Below are 25,789 nucleotides of genomic sequence, written 5' to 3' on the forward strand. Positions count from 1 at the left end.
TCGCCCACTTCCCTAAAGGTCTGGATCTTCTTGCGTGCCACAAGGTGCAATTGGATCCTATAATCACTCCTTGTTGTTGTTTTGCAGGGCTGGCATTTTCCAGAAGCTGTCCTCTCAACCCTTCAGCCCCTCTACCTCAGTTATACCTGCTACAGGTGGATTAAGAACAATGCCTTACACTTTCCGGAACTCGAGTCCACGGGCTCCCCCCGCCCCCCAAAGCGCTTCTGCCACTCACTCCACTGGCCAGACCTACAAGGAGCTGAAGCTTGAATGCCAGCAGAGGGGGACACTCTTTGAGGATTGTGACTTCCCAGCCAATGACGCTTCCCTTTTCTACAGTGAGAAGCCTCCCGTCCCCTTTGTGTGGAAGAGGCCTGGGGTGAGTGCGATTTCTCTTTCTGTCAGTCCCTCTCCCATTGTGTAGAATCTTGTGCAAAATGAGACAGCTAAACCTCTATTTCCAAAAGACAAGTTTCTCTCCCTCAAGGTTCTAAATATAGATATAATGGCCCAACATTGTAAGAAATCAATATTGTAGTGTGGCAGCAGCTAAGCTTGAAAATCCCTGACATCAGGCACCTTTTGGGCAATTGCTAGAAATATTTTTATTCAGGCAAGCCTATACAGACATGTGACATGCTGACACGTGTTTTAATCTGGTTTTCAGCTTATTGTTGATTTTAATTATTTTTAATGTTTTCAATAGCTGCTTTTTACTCTTCTGTTTTTACTGATAATTTCTTGTTTTATGCTCTGATGGTTTTTTACAGCCAAGTGGTATATAGATTTTTGGGAAATAAATAAATGAAATAAACGTGTGTTTGGGCACAGTAATAGACTGGGTCAAATTGAGACTCAATTCAGAAAAGATGGAGGTCCTGTTGTGATTGATGGTTCATGCATCTGGATGGATGAAGTTGAAGTTCATTGAAGATGAGGTTACACTCCGCCTAAGCTCAGGTTTTCAGTATGGGAGCGCTTATTGATCCAGCACCATCTCAAATCATATTTTTTTCTGTTTTAACTGACATGTCAGCTGCAACCTTACCTGGATGGAGGTATCTTGGCTGCTATTACCAAATAACTTATCATGTAGCCCAGAGGACTGCCTTTAAAAATGACCCCCAAAATTCAGTTGGTCTGGAAAACATCCACAAAACTATCAAGTGAGACTAGTGGATTTGACCTGAGCTTTGGCAACTGAACCAATTACCAGACTATTTCTCGGCCCAATTTTAAAGTGTTGATTTTGCCCTTTTAAAGCCCTAAAATCTCAGACCTTCATACTAGCCCGCCTTTGCAGTGTTCAAATCCCCAGTCAGCCTGCCCTGGAGCTCACTGGGTAATCTTGAAGCAACCACCACCTCTCAGCCTAACCTACTTCAAAGAGTTGTAGAGAGGATAAAACAGGAGATGATAATGGTGTGTCACATCTTGGGCTCCTTGAAGGCAAGTGGAATAAAATAATAATAATAAATTGATAAAAATAGACAGAGATAACCATGCAAGTAAGCCAGAGTATATTTGGAAACATGTTTATGTTTTCTCCTTCTCAGAATGTATAGCACATGTGCATGACTTATTCCCAGCGTGGTGTATAACACGGAAATGCCTGCGTCTATACTGTACCTTCGGACAGCAAACATGTATTTCGAATCAAAACAAATATATTTCACATTCCACACCTCCCATGGGGAAATCTAAGCTCCATTCAGTGGATAAATAACTTGTAACCTACATCCTGTTATTCTTCCTTCCCATAGAAAGAAAAAGTCAACAAACTTTGATTTGCTGTTTAACAGGGATAAACAAACATCACAAATGCATGATGTGGGTTGCTGTTTTAGCAGAGTCCCCCTTGTAGAATTTCATGACTTGATTCGAGAAAGTATAACAGATAGAAACTCTCTTTTCCTCCTTTAGAATAGAGAATAAGCTTTTAGGAATGCACTTGGTGGAGATCTTCGATCGCACAATTGGAATAATTCTCTCCTTTAAGATTTAGGGCCAATGTATATTACTGTTTTTATTTTATTGTATTACGGCAAGGGGAAAATGGATTATACCTCAAGGGTGCAGAAAATTAGGCACAAAGGTAAACATTCTGCAGGCTAAGATTTATGATGACATTTCTATTGCTTGACTGTCAGGTTGAAACCCTTCAGAAAAAGCTACCTCAAGAAGCAGGTGTGGCTTCTTGGGCTTCTGGCTTCCCCGCCCTGTTCTCTTTGCCGCCACCATCTGATCATGTGGTAATAAACAGGATGCCTTCCAAAGTGGGAGGAAGGTAGGCCACAGGACTGAGGAGAAAAATAGCAGGAAAAGGCATAACCCACCTCATTTCTTTCTGTATCAGGGAAATCAAAAGTGCACTACAAATCTCCAGGTAATAAACTGGTGAGTGTAATTGCCCCGTATTTCTGCCACAGGAGATGGGACCTTTGTAGCAGTAAGCTACCTCACTAGCAGGTTACCTCAGAAATCTCTATTCCCACATGAGCCTTAGTGAGTAGCAGGCTCAAAACAACAAACTCAAAACTTAACAGGGGAACAATCACCACTCTTTCCCCATCCCATCTGTGTCCTCATCTAATCCACAGCTGATCTCCTTTAGGTAGGATGGCCCATGTGTGCCTCACCAGAGCAAAGGCCCCCAAAAAGGCAGTTCAGCATAAAATTTGGAGATGCTAATGTAGAAATGAATCCTATGGATCATCAGTGTGGGGAAGAGTGTGGCCAAGTGTGGCTGCTTAGTGGTGATAACAGACGTTGATCACCTTCAAGGCCTCTCCTGTTCTTACTCCTTAGACCAGGCTTCCTCAAACTCGGCCCTCCAGATGTTTTCAGACTACAGTTCCCATCATCCCTGACCACTGGTCCTGCTAGCTAGGGATCATGGGAGTTGTAGGCCAAAAACATCTGGAGGGCTGAGTTTGAGGAAGCCTACCTTAGGGTTTTTAATTTTTAAACCAGACTGCCAATGGATGCGTAACAAAATTTCAGACAGTATGCTTTCTGCCTGTGACCAGGGGATGGGGGTTCAGACACCTATATAGCTCTTTGCCCCTCCTCATAATTAATGGAAGCAAGATATATTATGTCTCAGTAAGCAAATAAATGCAAATGTGTTTATTTTGCATAATTGGATTGAAAAAATTCAGCTTTTCCTGGTTCAGATTCTGGATTTTTCGTATGCACAATTTAGTCCCCCCCCCCCCTCTGTTGTGCATTATATTTTAGGTGGACCACTCTATGGGTTGGGACGTGGGTGGCGCTGTGGGTTAAACCACAGAGCCTAGGACTTGCCGATCAGAAGGTCGGCGGTTCTAATCCCCGCAACGGGGTGAGCTCCCGTTGCTCGGTCCCTGCTCCTGCCAACCTAGCAGTTCGAAAGCACGTCAAAGTGCAAGTAGATGAATAGGTGGGAAGGTAAACGGCATTTCCATGTGCTGCTCTGGTTCACCAGAAGTGGCTTAGTCATGCTGGCCACATGACCCGGAAGCTGTACGCCGGCTCCCTCGGCCAATAAAGCGAGATGAGCGCCGCAACCCCAGAGTCGGCCACGACTGGACCTAATGGTCAGGGGTCCCTTTACCTTTACCTTACTCCATGGGTTACATGCGGCTACCTCAAATTCTGTGTCAGGCTTCAGAAATGCATACAGGCTTACCAGACCACTGCAATAAAGTGAATATCGCAATAAAGCGGGTCACATATTTATTTATTTTTAAATGTTTCCCAGTGCATATAAAAGTTATGTTTACACTATATTGTAATCTATTAAGCCAGGCTCCCTCCACTCTTGTGGCCAGAAAAGGAAGCGGCCAGTCTGCCTGCAGCTGCACCCTCATCCTCCTAAGGAGCATGTCTGCACAGTGCAATGAAGCGAGTTGTGCCTGTAGAGCAGGTCTAGAGGAATCCCTTTCTTATCCCAGCCTCCCAGCACTACATTATTCTCTAAGGGCAAGCCTGTTCCTTTGTGCTGCATGGTTCAATTGCAAGCTCTGCACGACCCGGTGTGTTGAACAAGCAGGTGGTGCCAGCGATGACTGGGCTGGTTTGACTTGCCTTTTGTTCTCTTTAATCATGACACACCGGCCTAAGTAATGTTCTCCCCCAGTTGGGCATTGAGCAGCAGGAATGCAGCCAGCCAGGTCACCTGCTCTCTGACATTTCCTTTGAAGCAGAGAGGCTGGGGGCGAGAAAAATGCCAGCCTCTGGCTCCATTCAATTTTTAAACTACCAGTAGCCTGTGTAAAGCTTGCAGCCTCCGTTAATTGCCTTGGCTGCCACCTTTATCCATCTTGCCCACTGTGTAGACATGGTCGACCTTTGTCTCCCCCGCTGGGGAGGAAGGTTCTGCTCCACAAGCACGTTCCTGCATTGGCTCCCTTCCCACAAAGCCTCTGTTTGTCTGAGGCTTAATTTGAGCCCTGGACTCCAGAATCTCTCTGCATCCATTGTGACCTGTAAAGTAATTTTATTAGTATATGTGTATTTATCATCAGCATGTATGGTCCCTTTTAGATAGACAAGTATGCCTTCCCTGTTTTTTAGCTTATTTTTTAAAACAGATATTGGCAACCCAGGGTATCTGCTTGCCTTGAAAGCAGCTGATGCTAGGAGTGGCGTGATTGATGAGGAGGATGGATGAATAGACCCTCAAAAGCCCAGCCCTCCTAAGTAAACTGAAGTGTAGCTGAGTTCCCATGAGGCAAGACACAGCAACAACAGGAAGAACCTTTGTTGAACTACATAACTGGGAAACAGGGGCAAAGCAACTGCTTATATATATTCCTGAAGGCCTGGGCCACTCCCACTCCCAAAGTAATTGGCTGTCTAAACTTCCAAGCTGCGAATCACGACTCAGAGTTCAAGGGCCAATGGCAGAGGCCCAAATCCTGAAATACTCTGTGATTGGATATCATGTATCGAATCAGAACACAGGGGCTCAGAATCCTTAGTCCAGACTCAAGCTCAGGCAAACACAGACCACTGAATACATAACATAAACACTGTAGGCAGTTGTATTTTTCTGTGAAATTCCCTCTGAGAGCAATGGAAAATCCTCCAGTCTTGTAGGCCACTGGGCACCTTACTCTACTATTCAAAGCACACCACTACCTGAAGGAGCGTCTCCACCCCCATTGTTCTGCCCGGACGCTGAGGTCCAGCGCTGTGGGCCTTCTGGCGGTTCCCTCATTGCAAGAAGCAAAGCTACAGGGAACCAGGCAGAGGGCCTTTTTGGTAGTGGCGCCCACCCTGTGGAACGCCCTTCCAGCAGATGTCAAAGCGATAAACAACTACCTGACATTCAGAAGACATCTGAAGGCAGCCCTGTTCAGGGAAGTTTTTAATGTATGACATATTAGTGTATTTTTGGTCTTTGTGGAAGCTGCCCAGAATGGCTGGGGAAACCCAGCCAGATGGGTGGGGTACAAATAATAAATTATTATTATTATTATTACTACTACTACTACTACTACTATTGTTATCATCATCATCATCATCATCATCATCACTATCCTAGCCACTCCAGGCTGTGCATGGCTGGTGAGTAAGCAGAGAGAAGAAGAGAGGAGATATCAGACAGAAGCCCTCCTAAAAGAATCTGCTCTAGATTCTTAAGTGGACTGATTTGAAAGCTGCCCTGGGAGCCTGTCTGGGCTTGAAAGGAACCTAAAAATATTTTGTTAAAAGCTATTAAATATCCAAATGTAGTATAAAAGTCTTTAATCACTTGCTGTGCCTACGCACGAGTGCTAATATGCCCTGTGGTATTCCTAGTGAAGTCTCATAATTCAGGACATCAACAGCAGTAATTTTCCATTTTCTTTTGGGTCGGACACCAGCAGCACAGGATCTTCATATATTGACAATGATGCCATAGTATCATTATGGAGCCATAAATCTTCCAATGCGCAATTTAATAAAGGACAGGACTTGGCAGATCTTAATGTCTGCTGTTTGCCCAAGGCTCCAGGTCTGTCATTGGGCAGAACAGACACACAGTTGCAGCAATGCACAGCAGAATATATTCTGTTCAGGGCACTTATCTTTTTTTCCAATATTCTTCAAGGAAATCGTTAAAGACCCACAGTTTATTCTTGGAGGCGCCACAAGAACGGACATTTGTCAAGGGGAACTTGGTGAGTGTTCTTTCCCACTGAAATTGTAGCTGCCTTGTACATGGAAACGCGAGTGTTGACGTGCATATGGTCACGCAGCTAAAGTTCATTGGCTCTACTTTCTCATTTGTGTGGGTTCTTTGCTTCACTTGTGTACAGTCTCATCCAATGATTACTGGTAAATACAGAGAGTAGATTTCAGGCCTGCCCTTTTTCACCCAACGTCCATCATGCATTTGTATGTACACCACAAAACCTCTACCATACATCAAATATGATTCCTGGGTAGGACAGCTCACCTTACATATTTGATTCCCTATACCCAGTGCTTTTCTTTTAGAAAAAAAGGTGCTGGCACTGAGTACCCTTGAGTACCTCTAGGAAAAAAACCCACTGCCTATATACCATACAACCAATTTTAAAAGAAAATATCTAGATAAACTGGAGTGCTGTTCAAAATAATGCCACACTGATGTGCAACCATAAGAAAAAGCATTGGAAAATTTAATAGCTAAGCAATAAAGGTTTAATGGGAATAATTTAACGGGGAGCTTTGACCTCCACTTTGTAGATGTGAATTCTAAAGAATTCCTGTTAATTTGTTCTATTTGATTTCCAGGTGACTGTTGGCTATTGGCAGCTATAGCATCTCTTACTCTTAATGAAAGCACATTAGCCAGAGTAGTGCCACTCGATCAGGATTTTGGACCAGGCTATGCTGGAATATTTCATTTTCAGGTAAGAGAACTCTTGTCATACATGTCCAAATGTCCAAGCCACCCCCACTACCTCTGTGCGATGGCATTGAGCCCGGTTTGGGCCAATCACCGTACAAGCTCCTGCTCTTTGTCCACCTTCCACCTTCCACCCAGACTGCCATGTGCAACAGTGCCCCCACCACTCTGTATAGCCCCACTGGACTGAGGGGGAGAGTTTTGATTGCTCCATTAGTCAAGACTTGCCATTTGACTGCTCCAAGAAAATTAAGTGGGTTTTGTTGCTGGGGTGTTTTTTTTTTGCTACTGAAAGAAGTACAAATTACTGTGGTGCATATTATTTCACCTTATCAAATTATTCTGTTTACCTTTACCAAACAGTTTTGGCAACACAATGAGTGGCTGGATATTGTCGTTGATGACCGATTGCCCACTTTCAAAGACCGGCTGGTTTTTCTACACTCAGCTGATCACAATGAATTCTGGAGTGCATTGTTGGAAAAAGCTTATGCCAAGTAAGCCTTGTGGGTTATGTGATCTAGGTACTGTTCATGGTTTCCTTGGCTTTCACAGCCTGCACCTCATTGCTATCTGCACTCTTCTCTCACACTGTCATCTGTGTGGTCTGTGAAATTTGATTGTGAAATCAGATATTGAGGCCTGCTATTTTAGCTCTCTGTGTCTGCTACCACTGCTAAGGATCTAAAGAATGCTAATAACAGAATCATGGTAATAACCTTAAAATGGGGAGTATGCAATAACTTCACCTCCAAATAACCCAGGGAATCATAGTTTTCCTCCGATAACACTACAGTTTTCAGCATCCTTAATTAAACCATAGTTCCCAAGGTTCTTTGAAGAAGGGTAATGTCCTTAAATGTGTGGTATGTAACAGCTGTACTATAAGTAGCTGCAGTGGTGTGCCTTTTGATTTATACTCCAGCCATAGTTTATTCACCTAGTTCAGAAATGGCCAACATTGTGCTTTCCAGATGTTGTTTCAGACTACAACTTCCATCAACTCCAGCCAGCACACCATGCTGTCCTAGCTAATGGGTGATTGCATCAAGGCACAATATGCTAGGAACCTCTGCTGCAGAAACCTTTCAAAATATATTGGGCATGTACAAGAACTTGGAAATGCTTTGGAAGCAATCTTTGATTTCTGTAAGGCTTGTCTAAGAGACTTTCCTAGTAGATTATCCCAGTGCTTCCCCCCCCCCCCTTAAAAATGTTTGGGGTACTCTCATTTTGACTCAAGAAAATCACCATTTTAAAGTTTGAATTGGGAAAAATAAATACAGTAAATGGACAAAAGTACAAAGATTCACAAAATGTTGAGGGGTATGCGTACCCCTGCGTATCCCCCAGAAAAAAGCACTGGATTATCCCAATCAGCAATGCAGCAATTGAAGTGGTATATAGAATGAATTCCACCCCTATTATCCAAGAGACTTGGACAAGTTCTTGGTCAAACATTCATCATCTGAGGCCCTTCTTCATGGGCTTCCTCCAAGAGAGGTCCAGGGGGTGGCAACACGAAAATGGGCCTTTTCTGCAGTGGCTCCCGGTTTGTGGAATTCTCTTCCCAGGGAGGCTTGCCTGCACCTTCATTACATATCTTTAGGCACCAGACAAAACCTTTCCTCTACAAGCAGGTCTTTGGCCTTTAGCTATAGGTAGCATTTTAGAAGTTGGTGGGATGTTTTAAATGTATTTCTTTTCCCTCTTGGTTTTAATGTATATATGTGGGGGTTTTTTGTTTGTCCGTTTCTTTGGTTGTAAGTCACTTTGGGTTGCCCTGGACAAGATAAAGCAACTAACCAATTTAATAAATAATGATGATGATGATGGTGATAAGTTTTGTATATATGTGTGTGTGGTTTTTTTCTGGCCGCTGTCAGGTTGAATGGAAGTTATGAAGCTTTAAAAGGCGGAAGCACAATTGAAGCAATGGAAGATTTCACAGGAGGAGTTGGAGAAATGTTTGAAGTTAAAAAAGCTCCAGAAAATTTCTATGACATCTTAAAAAAAGCTCTGAAAAGAGGTTCAATGGTGGGCTGTTCTATTGATGTAAGTAAAATGATAAAGCTGAGTTTCAGGGGTTTTATCTGTTTCGTTGCTCTGAATGAACAATTTCTCCAAAGTACTGAGTTCCCTGATGCATAATAGGGATGGAATATGCTGTTGGTATATCATATCATCTGCTGGATGCTGCCATGATACACAGAATAATAGAATTGTAGAGCTGGAAGGGACTCTGGGGGTCATCTAGTCCAAGCCCCTGCAATGCAGGAATCTCAAATTAAGCACCCATGACAGATGGGCATCCAATCTCTGCTTAAAAACCTCCAAGGAAGGAGAGTCCACCACATCCCGAAAGAGTCCGTTCCACTGTCGAACAGCTCTGACCGCCAGAAAGTTCTTCCTACTGTTTAGTTGGAACTTGGATCCTGTTTTGTGTAACTTGGATCCATTGGTTCAGGTCCTAGCCTCTGGAGCAGCAGAAAACAAGCTTGCTCGAATTTCCACAACCCTTAAGATATCTGAAGATGGCTATCTCATATGTTAATTAATTAATTAATTAATTAATTGCACTTACTAAAATCTAAATTTGAGAAAGAGCAGCAGTAACCAGTGTCTGCTCAGAAATCCTGCAGATTTCAGTGAGACTTTCTTCCAAGTAAGCATCCACACAGTTGCAGCCTAAGCCCCATACACCATTCATAGCTAATTCTTCTATGCTAGTCCATCTTCTTAACCCCATCTATATTTGAAGCCATTCACAGTACTCATCCGCAATGTGTTGCATTTGGATTCTGCTCTGAAGGAGCTCAGAGGACTACTCTGGCCTTACATGAATCCTGTAAGAAAAGTTAGGTGAGAGCTAGCAACCTGGGCAAGATTGGTTCATAGCGGAACAGGGATTTAGATCTCCCACAGCCCTGCCCAACATGCTAGCCCCTACACCACACCAGAGACCTCTTCTGGGGATCTATCAACGCCCCCAAGTGTTTGGGAAATGATTTGAGGTCTTACTTGCATTGTCGATTAACCAGCTTTCTAAATATTTTATATGTTATCACTGTACATTATATTGTAGGATTTTGTATTTCACATTCCTTACCTGTAGCTGTTTCCAACTAAATCACTGCATACGCAGAATGATTTCTGCAAGCACAACAGAACATCCTCCCTTCTCCTTCTCCAAATCTGCTCTGGGGTTCCCCCCAAAGCTATGGAACAGATTAGGGGCACGGAGAGGGGAAAAGGGAGGGGAATTTTCATTCTGCTTGCTGAAGATGTTCCACGTACAAAATGTTTTCTTTGGATACAACCCCTTGCTTCTAAATGTGGTCACTCACTCTTCTCACTCTTACATATACATGTGAATAAATACATGGTGTTACTTCAATAAGACTAGTATTTTCAACCTATATTTCCATGCCTTAGACCAGCAGTGCAGCTGAGTCAGAAGCTCGTACACCCTACGGACTTATAAAAGGTCATGCCTATTCAGTAACTGGTATTGATGAGGTAAGTGGCTTTTCTGTTGTGGTTTGTCTTGCTGTGAAGAGGACGGAACCTATTTTTATTTAAAGGGGAGGAGTGGTTGGCTTCGGAAACCAAGCCTGTTTATCCTACGCTCAGAGATAGTTGTAATATAATATGCTTTTGAATTGCTGGGGTACTGTTTTAGTTGGCTTCACACAGCATGGGCAATTCATGCCCATTATTGGGAATCTCGCCAAAAAAAGAGACCCAACTTTATGTTCAGGTCTAAAGTACCAGGGGCTTGGTGATTTGCTTTGTGAAGAGAATGTCATCCAGATTAATTGAGTTACTCAGCATTATAAAGAAAAACTGCTTCTTAGTTTAAGATGTCAGGATGAATGTGGATGATTAGATTCTCCATAGGCTAAAATTCTCAAAATAGATGCTGTATAATAGATGCTGGGGAACCTTTTTCATCCTGGAGGCCACATTCCCTTCCAGGGGCCAGTTGCCAATGATGAGCAGGGCAGAGGCAATGGTTGACAGAATAACAAATGCACATTTCGCCTTTGTACAGTAGGCTGATTTTTACACATACACAAATCCATCTCTGTCTTACATCCAGATAAGCAAAAGTAATAATTAGAGTTCAAGTACATATTCTAGCTGAATAAAAAACACTCTGTGTACAAAGCTGAACTCGTAAGCAGTGTGCTCTGAGGACAGGGATGTAGTCTGAGGATAGTTCTGGCTGCCAGAAATGAGGGCCTTGAAGGCTGCATTCAGCCATCCAGCTTGGGGTTTCCCACTCTGCTTTATAATCCTACTAAATTCAGTTGAACGTCTTAGTTCAGCTTTTTAATGTTTGAAGTTTTGTTGTGTTCCTTTATATTTTGTTGGAAGCTGCCCAAAGTGGCTGGGGCAACCCAGTCAGATGGGAGGGATACAAGAAATTTGTTGTTGTTGTTGTTGTTGTTGTTGTTGTTATATTAAGTCAAGGTAGCCAGGGAATGCTCTAGAATGTTTTTGGACTACAGTTCCCATCAGCCTGAGCCAGCATGGCCAATGGATGATGGGAGTTGTAGTCTAACCATATGTTCAGGGCATCATTCTGGCTGTCCTTGGATTAAGCATGTGAGTCTCTGTTTTTTGGACTGGAAAGCTGTTCTGTATTCTTTCTCTTTCTTGCTTCCATTCTCACTAGGTGGACTACCAAGGCCGGAAGGTGAAGCTCATTCGAGTTAGGAACCCATGGGGTCAAGTGGAATGGAATGGCCCTTGGAGCGACAAGTTAGTATATTCAGTGTTCCAAGAACTTTTAACTTACACATGTTCCGTAGACAGGGTTGGGGTTGGGGTGGGGGAACAGTTATTGAAAACACAACGCGCTCATGGGATGATAAGCCATTCTCAGAACACCCATTGGAATAAATGGAGTGCATTTACCTAATTCAATTGATTTCATTGATATCACCCATTATTTAGCACCTGACATTTTGGATGACACAGTAAAGTACAGGCACTGAAGCAGAATATGCAATGGCTAAACATCACTGGTGTGATAAAATATCCACGAGTGAATGGCCAAGGGCAAGAAATAGCTTCAGCATTAATACTGATGGACAAAGCAATCCTAAGTAAGGGCTGAGAGGTGCGGAGTGACAGATTCACTGCTGCATCCAAGCCCCTGCCAGCCAGAGCAAAAGGTAAGGATCAGGTCCTTCTCTGAGAGCCATAGCTGTCAACTTTTCCCTTTTCTTGCTAGGAATCCTATTTGGAATAAGGGAATTTCCCTTAAAAAATGGGAAAAGTTGAGAGCTCAACCTACTCAGTGGATCTGTCTAGCCAAGCGGGAGCCACCCACCCTAAAGATGCCTCTTTCAAAAGGGCTTGCTACTGTCAGCATCGCCCTTGAGCCAGTGTCACCAACTGGACTCATCCACTTAGCCCAAACTGGGCTAGGCGAGCTGGGGAGCACTTCCAGATACCACCTTCTGCACAGGAACAGGTCAAAGTGCTGTGGACTCACAGCTTAGAGTTGTGAGCACCGGATTCACTTCCACAAGAAGACATTCGTCACACAGCAGAGTATAGCAGAGTATAGCAGAGCATAAACGACTCGAAGAGCAGCTCTGTAGAATATCTTCTTTATTCTGTCTACAACTATAATACACAACTATGTACAGAGCTAAATGAGGTCTAAACGAAAATGCTGAACTGCACTGAGTGCCTGCAGCTGCTCTTAGCAGCAACCTTATCTATACACACGATCTCTCTCTAACACTCAGTCTCTCTCTCTCTCTCTTTGATGTGAGGCTGGAGCGGAATAAGTAGAGAGCAGAAACCGCCCCCTCCTCTCTGGAGAATCAGCAGAGAACATCAGCAGATTCTTGGATATGGGAGGGGTGAAATCTCCTCAGCTACATGTGCTACATTCAAAGCACATTTAGTGTAGTTTAAGGTTCCTGGGAACTGTTGCTCTGTGAGGGGGGAACTACAGTTCCCAGGATCCTTTGGGGGAAGTCATGTGCTTGAAATGTGTGTTTCATGCACCTTGAATGTATGGTGTAAACATGCCCGAGAGTTTGGCATGCACAGTACTCTGTGAGCTCCAGCAGGCTGACGGCTATCTCTTTCTCTTCAAGTTCTCCTGAATGGCGTTCCGTCAGCCCATCTGAGAAAAAACGTTTGTATCAGACAGCCCTAGATGATGGAGAGTTCTGGTAAGTGAATATGCTGATTTCAATAATAACTGCATTAAAGCAAGAGCAAACCAGGGTGCCTTTTTCGTGGTTACTTGGTCCTCCTCACATCTCAACAAACACATGAGGGGGAAGCAGAGACACGCTTACAAGCCCCTGCCCTGAGCATGTAATCTTTAGCATGTTGATATCCTTCACGGTCCTTCATAGTGTGATCTCTCTTTCTTCTCTTATATAGGATGAAGTTTGATGATTTCCAGTCTCATTTCGACAAAGTTGAGATCTGCAACCTGACGCCTGATGCCCTTGAGGATAATGCAGCACATAAATGGGAGGTGATAGTCCACCAAGGCAGCTGGGTCAGGGGGGCCACTGCTGGAGGCTGCAGAAACTTCATAGGTGTGCATCTGAAATTTCTTGCCACCTTTTTCTTCTCCGTGGGAAGACCTTGCTTCTTCATCAGACCACCCTTCTTCATCATTGTTTGAACAGTGAGGCCCAACTCCTCATAAGCTTAAATAACTGCTCAGCTCCATAAATACTTATGGGGCTTTTGATGCCACTGTTTCTATTTGACATTGGAAACTTCAGAGTTTCATCATCATTATTAAGAGGCTACAGCTTGTCAAAGCTAAGCTGAGCCAACGGTTTGCATTTCCTTCCTTGGAATTCCCCTGTTGACAGCAGCAGGGCATGTGACAGGGCAGTAGTGAGGCTGGGTGCACTTGTTGGACTGATTGACTGGGTAATGGTGATCTTACTGGTGCACAACTCTGGTATCGCCACCATCACCACCACACAGGTAAGTAGCAGCAATGGCGGTGTTGAGAGGGCGGCTCTGCCCTACCACAACCACCACTACTGCCCATTGATGACTCATTGATTTTCAGATCCACAACTTTTGACTCAACTCAGAGGGGAGATGTCAGTTCCAAGCCTTTGTAGATTGTTTGGAAAGAAATATGGTGGGTTCATCAAGATGCTAGTCCACAGTACACAGACAGTGTCTGCAGGCTCCACTGCTGGTCTTCATGAAAGGCAGGAGGGATGAGCTCTTCTTAATAGTCCAAGTGATGCCCTAGTGATAGTGAAAATAACTGATCTATTTTATCAAGGGAAGATATTTTATCATTAGGTTCTTTCAGAGGAGGGAATTGTGAATAATTAATGGCATTTTCCAGATTAACATTGCTATGCATATTTCCAGCATATTTTATAACAATGTGCTTGAAGCAGACACGGCAATGTTGAAATATGCTTTCGTGACTAAACATAAACATACTGATTTTAATAAACAGACATAGCTTTGAATGCCCTCTCTCTCTCTCGCTCTCTCTCGCTCTCTATCTCCATACCAGAAAAATGGGAACATGCATTTTCTCTCACTCAATTTGTTTTTCCATTCCTTCTCTCTCTATTTTCCAGAAACGTTTTGGACAAATCCACAGATCAAGCTCCAGCTGACAGAAAAAGACGATGGTCAAAATGAATGCACATTTATAGCCGCTCTAATGCAAAAAGACCGCCGTAAACTCAGGAAGCAGGGAGCTGAAATGCTAACCATAGGTTATGCCATCTATGAGGTATTTTCCTCTCCAGCAATGTGATGGTTCGCTCTGGGCAGGGCCAAGGTGAACACCTGACACAAGACACATCTTTGATGTGGTGATAGTCCCTGAGCCTTTCCCCTCACCTTTTGATGTGACTTGCAGCTGAGTCACTTCATCACTATATGTTGTGTGTTTGTTTCTTAATTTTATCAATGTTTCATTGTTTTTTAATGATTGCTTTTTCCTTGTTTTTAGTGGTTCTTATTTTTATCTGCAAGCTAAACTTGAGTCCCTGTCAGTCCTGTGTGTTGCATAGCTGCAGGTGCTCACTTTTTCCCTTGTTGCACTGGCACTGCACTACCAAGATAGGAAACCCCTCAGAAATGTGGGTGGGGAGCTTTCCAAAAAACCCTGGCTGTGTGAATGCTCTTTGCCCTGGTACAGGAAAAGCATTCCCTTCTTTAATTTTCCCAGTTGTGAAAAAGAATGGCATATAGTGGCCATTCAGAAGAAGATGATTCATGCGGCATGAAGTTAATTCATAGTATGAAGGTTAAGTTCATATCCCTTTGGGTCATTAAGAGCCGCACACTTCAGCTGTTGCAAAAAGAAGGGCAGAAATAAATTGGGGGGGGGTCTGCCTTTTTGCCCCCTTGAGCTCCTCTCTGGAGGAAAGGCAGGGTATAGGTGCAACAGATAATAATAATACAATATGTAGCCGTCTCCTATTTAACTTTGAACTGTATCGTTCAGGTTTCAGCTAAGTCGTCATGTGCATGGAATGAGATATGCTCTTGCAGTGGGTCTTTCCATGCCTCTCCTCACTCCCCCCCCCCAGTCTGCCCTAGAGAGTTGGGGGAACCCCCAGAACATGTTTAGAGGGTTCTTAAGGGAGAGAAGAGGGGGGAACTCTTTACACAAGCTGACCTTGTTCCCCATGCATCTATCCACTTAGTACAACACACTGAAGACCCACACTTGATATTCGTTTTGCTGTATAAATGTATGGCAATACACTAAGGCAGAGAGTGAAATGAAAGGGCAGTAGACCAGTGTTGGAATCTGGAGTTTGCATTCTAATGGGTGTTACTTTGGGCTCCAAACATTGGAGGGGAGAGTGCTCTGGCACTCAGGCCCTGCTGACAGGCTTCTCCACAGGCATCTGGTTGGCCAGCAGGGAGAACAGGATGCTGACCTCGATGGTCCATTGGCCTGATCCAACAGGCTCTCCTTATGTTCTTATGCTGTTATATCTGCCAAGCTAACAGATGAATAATGGGGTCTATCTGAAATCCAATCGCAGAGCCCCAGTAATGACGAACAGTTGACAAAGGATTTTTTCCGCTACCACGCATCCAAGGCCAGGAGCAAAACCTACATCAACTTAAGGGAAGTCTCTGACCGATTTGCACTGCCACCTGGGGATTACGTTGTTGTCCCTACCACGTTTGAGCCACACCAGGAGGCAGATTTCTGCCTGAGGATTTTTTCTGAGAAGAAAGCTGTCGCGAAGTAAGTACCACCACCAAGTATTGCATCCATCTGAGGGGAAAATTCCAAGTTCAAGTTTACATTTGCAACCAGCTCCTACCGAAAGTTTGTAGTGGAGCTTCATGTGTCTGTGAGTGGGTTAGTGACTGGGCCATAATCCCCAGCTTCCTTTTTTTTAAGAGTAAGTTGCTAGCATTTGTAGAACCTGGGACATGAACCAATGTATACAGACGATCGCTTTCTCTGGAGGCAGTTCAGTGCATTCAGAAAGAAAATTGTGAGCCTGGGCAGAGGAGCATCGGCCCTTATTCCTGCGCTCGCCCAGCCCACAGCCCATTGGCCCACTGGGATGGGGGTGGGGCGACAGCCACCCTGTGACCAAGGTGGGTGGCACCCTGGTCCCAGGAAGCCCCACACTGGGTCGCAAACCCTGCCCACCTCTTGGAGGGGGTGAGCGGTAATTCCCATTACATCACTCCCAGCTTTCTACATTCTTACATTACTGAAACAGTGTGTAATGGACCTACAACCATAATTTCCCCATAATGTAAGAACTGGGCATGAGGTACACTTACATTGTACACAGTACACTGTCTCTGGTTGTTGTTTTTTATAATGTTCCACATAGAAAATCATATAAAAACTTGGATTTGCATTTGTTTCTCACAGGGAGATGGATGGAAATGTTGACATTGATCTGCCAGAGGTATGTCACCACATTTAAATTAATAATTGAGCCAATCACCATACTCAAAGGCATTACTTTGTACTAAGGTTACTCGTGATTGTTTTGTTGCATCCGAGATTATGGCAACACCAGGTGAAAATAAAGAAAAACTGAGTCCATCAAACCCAATGTTAACAACATGCCTCTTTTTCCAAGGTGCAACCCCAAAGGCAGTAAGCAGAAGCATTAAAATGCGGTCATTGTTGTTTTTCTCCAATAATAATCTTTGGGTTGTTTTAGCTTCCTGAACCATCTCCACCCCAAGAAGAAACAGAAGAAGAGAAGCAATTCCGGACATTGTTCCAACAGATTGCAGGACAGGTAACAACATCCAAACAAAACAAAAAAAATCATATTCAAGCAGAACTCTGGATGATCAGGAGGGCTCAGTTCAGTGGCAGAACACCACATTTTGTATGCAAAGGCTCCAGGCTCAATCCCTGATGTTTCTAGGTAGGGCTGAGAAAGACCCTTGTCTAGAACCCTGCAGATCTGCTGTGTGTATAGACAATACTCAGCTAGATCCCCCAATGGGCTAATTTGGCATAAATTTCTGTGCTCCTAATTTGGACTACATTGTCCTGATTCAGAGCAGATTCCCATGAATGCACATTACAGGTAGATTGTGTTTTAAACCTGCAAACCTGCCAATTGCCTTCATTTCTTCCACTGTAGGACATGGAGATCAGCGCTGAGGAACTTGAATACGTTTTGAACGCTGTACTGAAAAAAAGTAAGCGCTGTCAAAGCCCAGTTGGCAAATGATTTCTTATGCCGCATAGTGATGGGAAATCCTGTACAGTGTGCACAATAGGTTTATATTAGGCGAAAGGAAAGGGGCATCATTGAGTTGGTACGACATCTGCTTTGCATGCAGAAGGTGACAAGTTCAATCCCCAGCATCTCTGATTAGGGCTAGGAGATAACCCCGTCTGAAATCCTGGAGAGCATCTTAAGTCCTTAAGAAATGGAAGGAAGAGAAGGTCCCAACTAAGGAAGGATGGATAACCAAGACGATGGACTATGCCGAAATAGCGAAAATGACTGTGAAGATCAGACACCAAGATGACAAGAAATTTAGCAAAGAGTGGAAAAAAATTATAGAGTACCTTAAAGAGCACTGTAGATATTTTTAAAAGTTAGCAGGATTGTTAGAACACTTACAATGTAATAAGACTAAAGTTTTTTTAAAAAGGATATAAAATGAATTAGAAAGATGTAATTAGATGCAATGGGGGGGGGAGATAAATATTGGAAACCAGGGGTAGGGGTTGGGGGGAAGTCTGTGGATTCAAGTAATGTCAGATGTGAAAAATTGAAAATGATTTAAATGTATAAGAATACTGTTAAAAATTGAGAAATGAAATATTTAAGAAATCCTGGAAAGCATCTGCCAATCAGTATAGAAAGCTAGGTTACTGTACCACCAAAATGCAGCTCTACATAAGGAAACTCCATACGTTCACCTTTCTGCTTAGTAACCATACATTTAAATCACATGACTTTTCCCCAAGAATCCTGGAAACTGTAGTTTCACCCTCATAGAGCTACAATTCCCAACACCCTTAAAACACTATGGCCCATGGGATTCTTTGGGGGAAGCCATGTGCGTTGAACGTGCTTTCCATGTACGGTATGGATCTGCACTCTTTTAGCCTTGGGTGGCAGAGCAGGGCTGTATAACAGTGAATTTGATTTTATGATAGTGATTGTTCTCTTGCAGCAAATAACGTCAAATTCAAGAAAGTAACTCTCCTCTCGTGTAGAAACATCATTTCCCTAATGGATGTATCCTTTAAAATCGAGTGTGGGAATTTCCTCGGGTGAAACTGATACAAAGTTTTATAATAATCTCTACAAGATTTTGCTTTCTCCAATATATAAAAATATGTTGGTGTGTATCGGAGGAAAACTTAAGCAGGGCATGTCTTTGGAAGTCCTAATGACTTTGCAGCTTTTCTTATAAAAATTATAGAAATGAATTTTAACAAAATTGTATTCACAAAAGCATCTTCAAGAGCACTGGAATATTTCTGATTCAAACCCAGCCCAGGTTTTTTTTATTGTTTGGCATCTCCAAACATTTCCATTCTACCATAATATCATTTACAAGTAGGATTGGTTGCTTATTTAAATAACTCAGGACAAGGGGATGCAGAGTTCTGTTGTGTGTTTTCATTCACTGAATTATTTGAAGACTTAGAGAGGGCATTGCTGACATTGTATTGCATTATATTGTTGCATGCCACCTCAGTCTCCAAGCCGTGTGAGATACCAGGGGTTCTAGGTGCTTACCCAGGATTCGTGTCTCCTTTGGAATGAGGGACAGCGGAGACTGTGGTGTCTTTATGATATATGGTTTATTTACACATATGTACAACCTGATGGAGGGGCTCACAGCAGCAGCACCCCGCTAAAGTATTGCTTCTTCCACAGCCACAGCCTTGGATTCCAACAGAAGTCAGGTGTAGCTCTGTCTCTCAGCTGCCCAGCCTGCAGCCTGCCCACTTCTAGCTCATATAAAGCAACTCTCAACTCTGCCCTTTGCCTTTCTAACTACCAGCTCTAGTACAGAGCTACTTCCTTTGTTACTTTAATGGTCCATGACCTCACCAGGAAGCTAACCTAGCTATTCCAGGAATTGAATCTAGGCTGGATCCTGGATTTAGAAGGGGGCTCAAGCATACAACCTACACCCTACCCCAACACATAACAATATGTTAGCAACAGGGCTTGTCCAGGCTGGTGGTTTTGTGCATGTGTTTTCTGCAGCATGTCCTTGATGCAGTAATAGTGCTCTGCAGCAGTTAATGCTGATAGGACAAGGCTGTTAGTTCAAAATGTTTAACTGCATGAATAAAGTAATAAATGTAGGCTGGTTTTGGTATTTTACACAACTAGTATTGTTTTCCTCAATGTGGACTGCACCAGGCCAGTGGAAATGGGAAACTCGAATTCAATGAGTTCAAAATTTTCTGGGACAAACTGAAGAAGTGGATTGTAAGTTAATATAGAGTCATAGTTTTCTCTGTTGTTTGGTTAGGCATTTTTGAAGTAACTACAAAGCAATTTTAAAGACCCATAAAACTTTCATATTAAATCAGTGCTCTTAAAAATAAAAAAGCTGTTTCTAGGAAACATTATTTGTTTGCTTTTGTGCCAAACCACAAAAAGTTTACAGGAAACATTAGCGATATTTTTTTAAAACTTGAGCAAAAAAAGGATTTTTTAAAAGTAATAAATGTCAGAACAAATGTTCCTCAGAAGGAGGCCAAGCAAAATAAATCTTTAGCAAAAGACATTGCTCGGACATAATATATTGCTGTTGGAACATGTAAGATGAAAGTGCTGATTCATGATGAGGAGAAAACACTGGTGACCTGCCAAGTGCTCTGGGGGAAAAGGGTCATCCCATTATTCCTGCAAAATCTCGGTGGCCATTTTGGGTGCTGTCATCTCGTGTCGTCTCGGGCCATACTCCAGCCCTGAAAAAGTGCTTTTTTGAGGCTAGAGCATGGTGCAGGTTACGTGATGTGCCCAGGAGCATGTCCCAGAAGCCGCATGTCCCAGTTTTGGATCTGAAAAAGTTGGACAATATACAGTCAGCAACAAATGAATTTTTAAATAGCCAGTCAGAGCACACAGGCTGATGAAGCCCAATATAAAGGAGCATTTGGCTGTCTTCTCAGAAGTCTTGAAACAATTAAGTGACCCCTCAACTCTTCCTTTCTCAGTGGGGTTACAAATAGTTTTCTCTTTTTGTTCTTTTGTTCAGGGTATTTTCCTTCATTTTGATTCTGACCACTCCGGCACCATGTCTTCCTATGAACTTCGTCTTGCTTTAAAAGCAGCAGGTACCAGTTTTTTCCTCAAAGGCTGGCCTTGGCAGAAGGTGAACTTAGGTGGCAGAGGTAGCAGGAGGGGCTTGGAGAGCAGGAGCAACTGTGTTGCTAGCAGGGAGCCCAGACAGTGAGTGAGCAGCAGCCTTTCAAGATCATCCTCACTAGATGTGATATGAAAGAGTCCTTATTAGATCATCTATTAAAAGCAGGCATACAGGCCCAAAAGTGGCACTTGGGAAGAGAGTTAAGTCCCATGTTTTCAGTGGGGCTTACTCCCAGGAAAATGAATATAGGGCTGTGGGCTTACTTAAGACAGGATAGTCAGGATTTTTTGTACACTTCCTTTGAACAAGTTCCTTGCTCAGAATAAAGCAGGTAAATAAGATTGAGGTGGCTGCAGAATGTACTTTAAAGAATCAGGATTCCAATGGAAATTCTGACCAGGACAGACTGGCTGAGATCAAAGATTAAAAGAAGTGATTATGATGACTGGTTAAAGTAACAGTTAGTTATATATGGAACTACAGGGAATCATAAAAGGCATTAAAATCTACATTTTCAGAACTCCAGATTTACTCCCCCCCCCCCCCCCGTTTCACCCAATCAGTTCTTTACAATCATGAGGGCTGGAAGCTTATTTAAAAACTAAAACCACAGGAAGAGTGGCAGCTGCCGTGAGTTATTAAAGAAGCTCAAATTTCTCTTTCCTGAAGGGTTTCAGCTCAATAATTATCTACTGCAGTTGATGGTTCTGAGGTACTCTGATGATCAATACCAGATTGAGTTTGATGACTTCTTAAACTGCCTCATTCGCCTGGAAAATGCAAGCCGTGAGTATCTTCTTCTTTTATTTTTCTTTGTTCTCTTTGAAAGCTTTTTAATTCCCATTGACATGTGATAGACACAATAGGTGGGTTTCCAACACCTACCTGCTTTCACAGTTTTTGTTCATCATTTGGTTTTGCAGCTGTTCATTTCCTACAAGTGTTCTACAATTATTGGATTTGCTACCCTGCTTCATAATTACGACACTATTAGTTTGAAAGCACGTTTACCTTGTGTCTCAGTGCCATAATGAACTGAAAGGGCAAGTGCTCTGCTAAGCAGCCATGTTTGGCACTGTTGCAGTAAGCGAGAGACTTTTGATGAATGCCAACAATGACCGGTCGTTCTTAAGATCTGAAGTTGCAGGGAAAATGACAGAAAATTCTGACATTTCCCAGTAAAGCTCAAGGTCAATTTAGTACTTTCAGTAAATGCTTGAATGTCACCTTTATTTCTGTCACTTATTAGTAAACGACACTTTATCATGTCCTTGGTACAAATGTGAGGTGAGGGGAAGCCACAGTGACGTTAATATTTCTGTCATTACTCATTGGGCCTCCTAAAACTAACCTGTAAATGTCAGCATTCACCATGTTTCTGACATTTACTGCAACAGAGTTTTATGTAAAACCCTGATGATATTGGCAAGGTGTTTTCGGGGGATGGCCCAAGGGGTCTCAGCCACAGATATTTTTTACTTGGCTTCCGATCTATAGCCCCTTTCCCCCTTTCATATATTTAACATTGGTGGGGGTTTTTAGATTCTTGTTATTAGTATTTAACTGTGCTCACATAATACACTACAAAGCACATTGCCAGTGAGACTACACCCACCTGTCATCTTAATTTGCCCAAGGACACTTCTTTTTGTTTTAATATATACAAAAGAGCAGCTCTTGCTAATAAGTCATGGGGCGGGGAGATAGGAGGCCCAATTCACATACAGTGAACTGAGCCCAGGAAATTCTCTTGATAGCCCATATTAAGCCCTAACAGCCGGAGGTTGTTTTTCCCCTCTGAAAGTTAGGGCATTTATACATACAAAATGTGCATATGCTAATTTATGCAAATCTGCATCTTGGCCCCAAAGCTTGCATCCAATTAAGTTTTGCAGCAGAGTACGCCCATTGAAATTAAAGGATCTAACTTAGTCATATTCATTAATTTCAGTGGCTTTACTCTTAAGTATGAGTACCACTAAATGCCTCAGGTCATTTACCTTGCATTGTCCCCACATATTGGTATGAATCAGATCAACATCTGAGAGCCAGTGTGGTGTAGTGGTTAAGAGCGGTAGTCTTGCAATCTGGGGAACCGGGTTCGCGTCTCCGCTCCTCCACATGCAGCTGCTGGGTGACCTTGGGCCAGTCACACTTCTGTGAAGTCTCTCAGCCCTACTCACCTCACAGAGTGTTTGTTGTGGGGGAGGAAGGGAAAGGAGAATGTTAGCTGCTTTGAGACTCCTTAAAGGGAGTGAAAGGCAGGATATCAAATCCAAATCCAAACTCTTCAACATTTGTTGATTTTTCCCCAGGCGTGTTCCAAGCACTAAGTGTGAAAAGCAGAGACTTCATTAACCTGAATATAAGTGATGTAAGTACGCAAGATCCTAAAGCTCATATGTCCTTAAGTAAAAAGTGTAGAGAGTAACTATTTGAGTGCAGGATTCCCCACTTCTTCCACTTTTTCATGGGCACATTTTACTACTGGCATAAGCAAATGAAAACCCAATGAAGGGCCTCCACTGGGTAATTATTTGACTTGAGGATGTCTCTCCAAGCCTATGGCCCTCAACATTTAAATAGTTTAAAACCAAACAAGTGACAGAATATGGGGAGGGCTCCCATTTCCCTTAAGCTAAAATAACCACCAGATTTTAGAGCCACACCTCTGTTCCAGAGGGTCCTGTGTTTCTGCCATTCTGGGAAGTTCTCATCTTACACATGTTACTTTAGGGTCTCCTTTATCATCCTGTTTGACCACAGTGCCTCCTCCACCAGACATACATATTTTGGTAGTCACAAATTCAGAATATGAAGAGGCTGGTCAGATTTATGGCCCTAGAGTTCTGACAAATTGGATATTTCAACGGCAATGTTTGGTCTTTCTTTCTCCTATTAGTTTATCAACTTGACAATGAACATCTGAAGATATCCAATCTGGGTTTCAGCCAGTGCTCAAAGTGCCTCTCAAAATAAGTTTGGAATGTTCCTCCCATGGTTGAAAACATCGCAGAATTCCTGCATCTTCTACCCTTTCTTATATTGGCCCTCAACACTACCAGAACTGCTTTGAAGCCATTTTGGCATAAAAGGGGTGTAATAAAGTACCTGTTTAAAAGAAAACAACAAATATAGATAAGTATTTAACTTGTGTGGTGTATGTTTTGAAAGTGAGTGCAATTCACATCAAATGGAATGACTGGCTCCAAGCAATCTTTTTTTTTTTTTTATGACACATGATCATGTCAGTTTCCAATGAACTCGCCACATGGCTGAACTGCTCCCATTAAGTGTCCTAATTTTGTTTTGCCTAAATTTCTTCAAATATGCATAAGAAAAAAGACGCTCACAAATAATCCTAACAATGCCCATGTCACTGTTGGCTGGTGACATTTGATGCTGGTGGATTGTAAAAAGACTGCCCACAATAAGTCAAACCTGTGGTTCAGAGGATTGCAACCTTTTTGAGTCCACGGCTCTCTTGACCAGCAACATTCTTTCTGCGGCACCCCTGTGGGGCTCAGGACCACACTCCTTGCTTGCAGAGCTGGCATCCTCTCATCCTTTTTCAAACACCCTCCCTTGTGGAGTGTTCCCTCAGCCTCCTCCCCTCTCCTTGGGAGTCCTCTGGGCAGTTGCTGCTGCTACCCCTGGTCTCTGAGCTGCCCCCTCCCTACTCCAAAGAGAGGTGCCTCCTCACACTGCCCCACAGGGGCTTGGGAAGAGGATGCCCCCAGTCTTAGTGGCACAACAAAGACTGGCCAGATGTGAGCAAAAGGCCAGTACCTTACCTGGGGAGGAAATGCTCCCCTTCAGCACCAGGCACTCAGCTCCCAGGCAGGTCGTCCATGCAGCAAGCCCAAGAAAAGCCAGTGCAGCGCCTGCTTGCCTGGCTTCCCACTTATCTGCCCATTCCCAACAGCAAGGGCTGGTGAACTGACTGGCTGGGCTCCCTCGCCCGCTTGCTTGCTTACTCCAAGGCCACCTCAGTTCCTGGCAACCAGCACCCCCTGGCCAGCCCCAGAGGCACCATTTGCCTGCGGAACGTGTAGCTGTGGCTGCTGCAACAAACAGCTGTGCAAGCCTTTGGGAGGCAGAGACGCAAGAGGAGGGAGGGAAGGAGAAAGGGACAGAGGCCAGTACAGTGGTACCTCGGGTTACATACGCTTCAGGTTACAGACTCCGCTAATCCAGAAATAGTACCTCAGGTTAAGAACTTTGCTTCAGGATGAGAACAGAAATCATGCTCCGGTGGTGCAGCATAAGCAGGAGGCCCCATTAGCTAAAGTGGTGCTTCAGGTTAAGAACAGTTTCAGGTTAAGAACGGACCTCCGGAACAAATTAAGTACTTAACCCGAGGTACCACTGTATTGCTTGCGGCACCCCTGACTATAATTTAAGGCACCCCAGGGTGCCACAGCACTCTGGTTGAAAACCACTGCTGTAGTTGTTCTCCTTCCACAACAACCCAGTAAATGAGTAATGCTTCAGGGTACTGCGACTGGCATGAGGGTGGGCTGACAATCCCTCAGGGTCAAAGGACATAGAAATCTTTCCTTATCTCATAAAACTAACAACCTTAATCCAACCAACTAATGAACACTTAAACAACCCCACAACGACCCTACCCCGCATCACTACATCACTTGGCAATGATGAACTTCATGGATAAATGAGACAACTGTGTCCATTAACTTGATACCAATGTAGCCGTTTCTGTCTTTGGTCTTTCAATTAACAGTCTTCACTTCTCTTCCTGCTCTCTCTTGTTTGCTTCTTTCCCTTCTGGGAGGGGCTATAGTGCAACAAAAGCAGAAGAAGAAAACAAACCAGAACATTTGTGGGGTGGTGGTGGTGGTTGTTTTTAAAAAAAGTTCCAAGATTTCAGCAGGAAGTTTTGGGATACCTACTGATTGGAAATAAAGGAGTGTGACTGCCCCAAAATATTTGCAGGTACAAACCATGTTGAAAGCAGGATTGCGTGTGACCTCTCCAAGACCATCATGAGCACAAATAATCATGACTGCACAATGAAGAGGATGGCTGGAGGGGCACTGATTCTGGCTTTCTTTTTTCATTGTTCTGTGA

The 25,789-nt window shown here is 43.4% G+C and overlaps 1 protein-coding gene across 1 annotated transcript; it reads left to right on the plus strand.

The window, feature by feature from the left end:
• On the plus strand, positions 1-23,848 carry CAPN9 (calpain 9). The gene is made up of 20 exons (XM_028723994.2): positions 1-382; positions 6,083-6,152; positions 6,751-6,869; positions 7,229-7,362; positions 8,752-8,920; positions 10,301-10,384; positions 11,547-11,632; positions 12,988-13,065; positions 13,283-13,443; positions 14,470-14,627; positions 15,898-16,106; positions 16,755-16,791; positions 17,053-17,133; positions 17,488-17,545; positions 18,536-18,600; positions 19,744-19,812; positions 20,588-20,666; positions 21,368-21,484; positions 23,014-23,072; positions 23,601-23,848. The coding sequence occupies exons 1-20, from the start codon at positions 170-172 to the stop codon at positions 23,625-23,627; spliced, it is 2,073 nt and encodes a 690-aa protein (XP_028579827.2). The 5' UTR covers positions 1-169; the 3' UTR covers positions 23,628-23,848.
• Positions 23,849-25,789: the final 1,941 nt, after the last annotated feature.

Source organism: Podarcis muralis, chromosome 3, assembly GCF_964188315.1.
Source record: "Podarcis muralis chromosome 3, rPodMur119.hap1.1, whole genome shotgun sequence".
Lineage (NCBI taxonomy): Eukaryota > Metazoa > Chordata > Lepidosauria > Squamata > Lacertidae > Podarcis > Podarcis muralis.

Excerpts from the sequence above, each read along its gene's own strand:
- CAPN9 (XM_028723994.2), top strand. The coding sequence starts at position 170 with ATGCCTTACACTTTCCGGAACTCGAGTCCACGGGCTCCCCCCGCCCCC. Across the intron at positions 10,385-11,546 it reads CAGTAACTGGTATTGATGAG|GTGGACTACCAAGGCCGGAA; the intron begins GTAAGTGGCTTT and ends CATTCTCACTAG. Across the intron at positions 23,073-23,600 it reads TTAACCTGAATATAAGTGAT|TTTATCAACTTGACAATGAA; the intron begins GTAAGTACGCAA and ends TTCTCCTATTAG.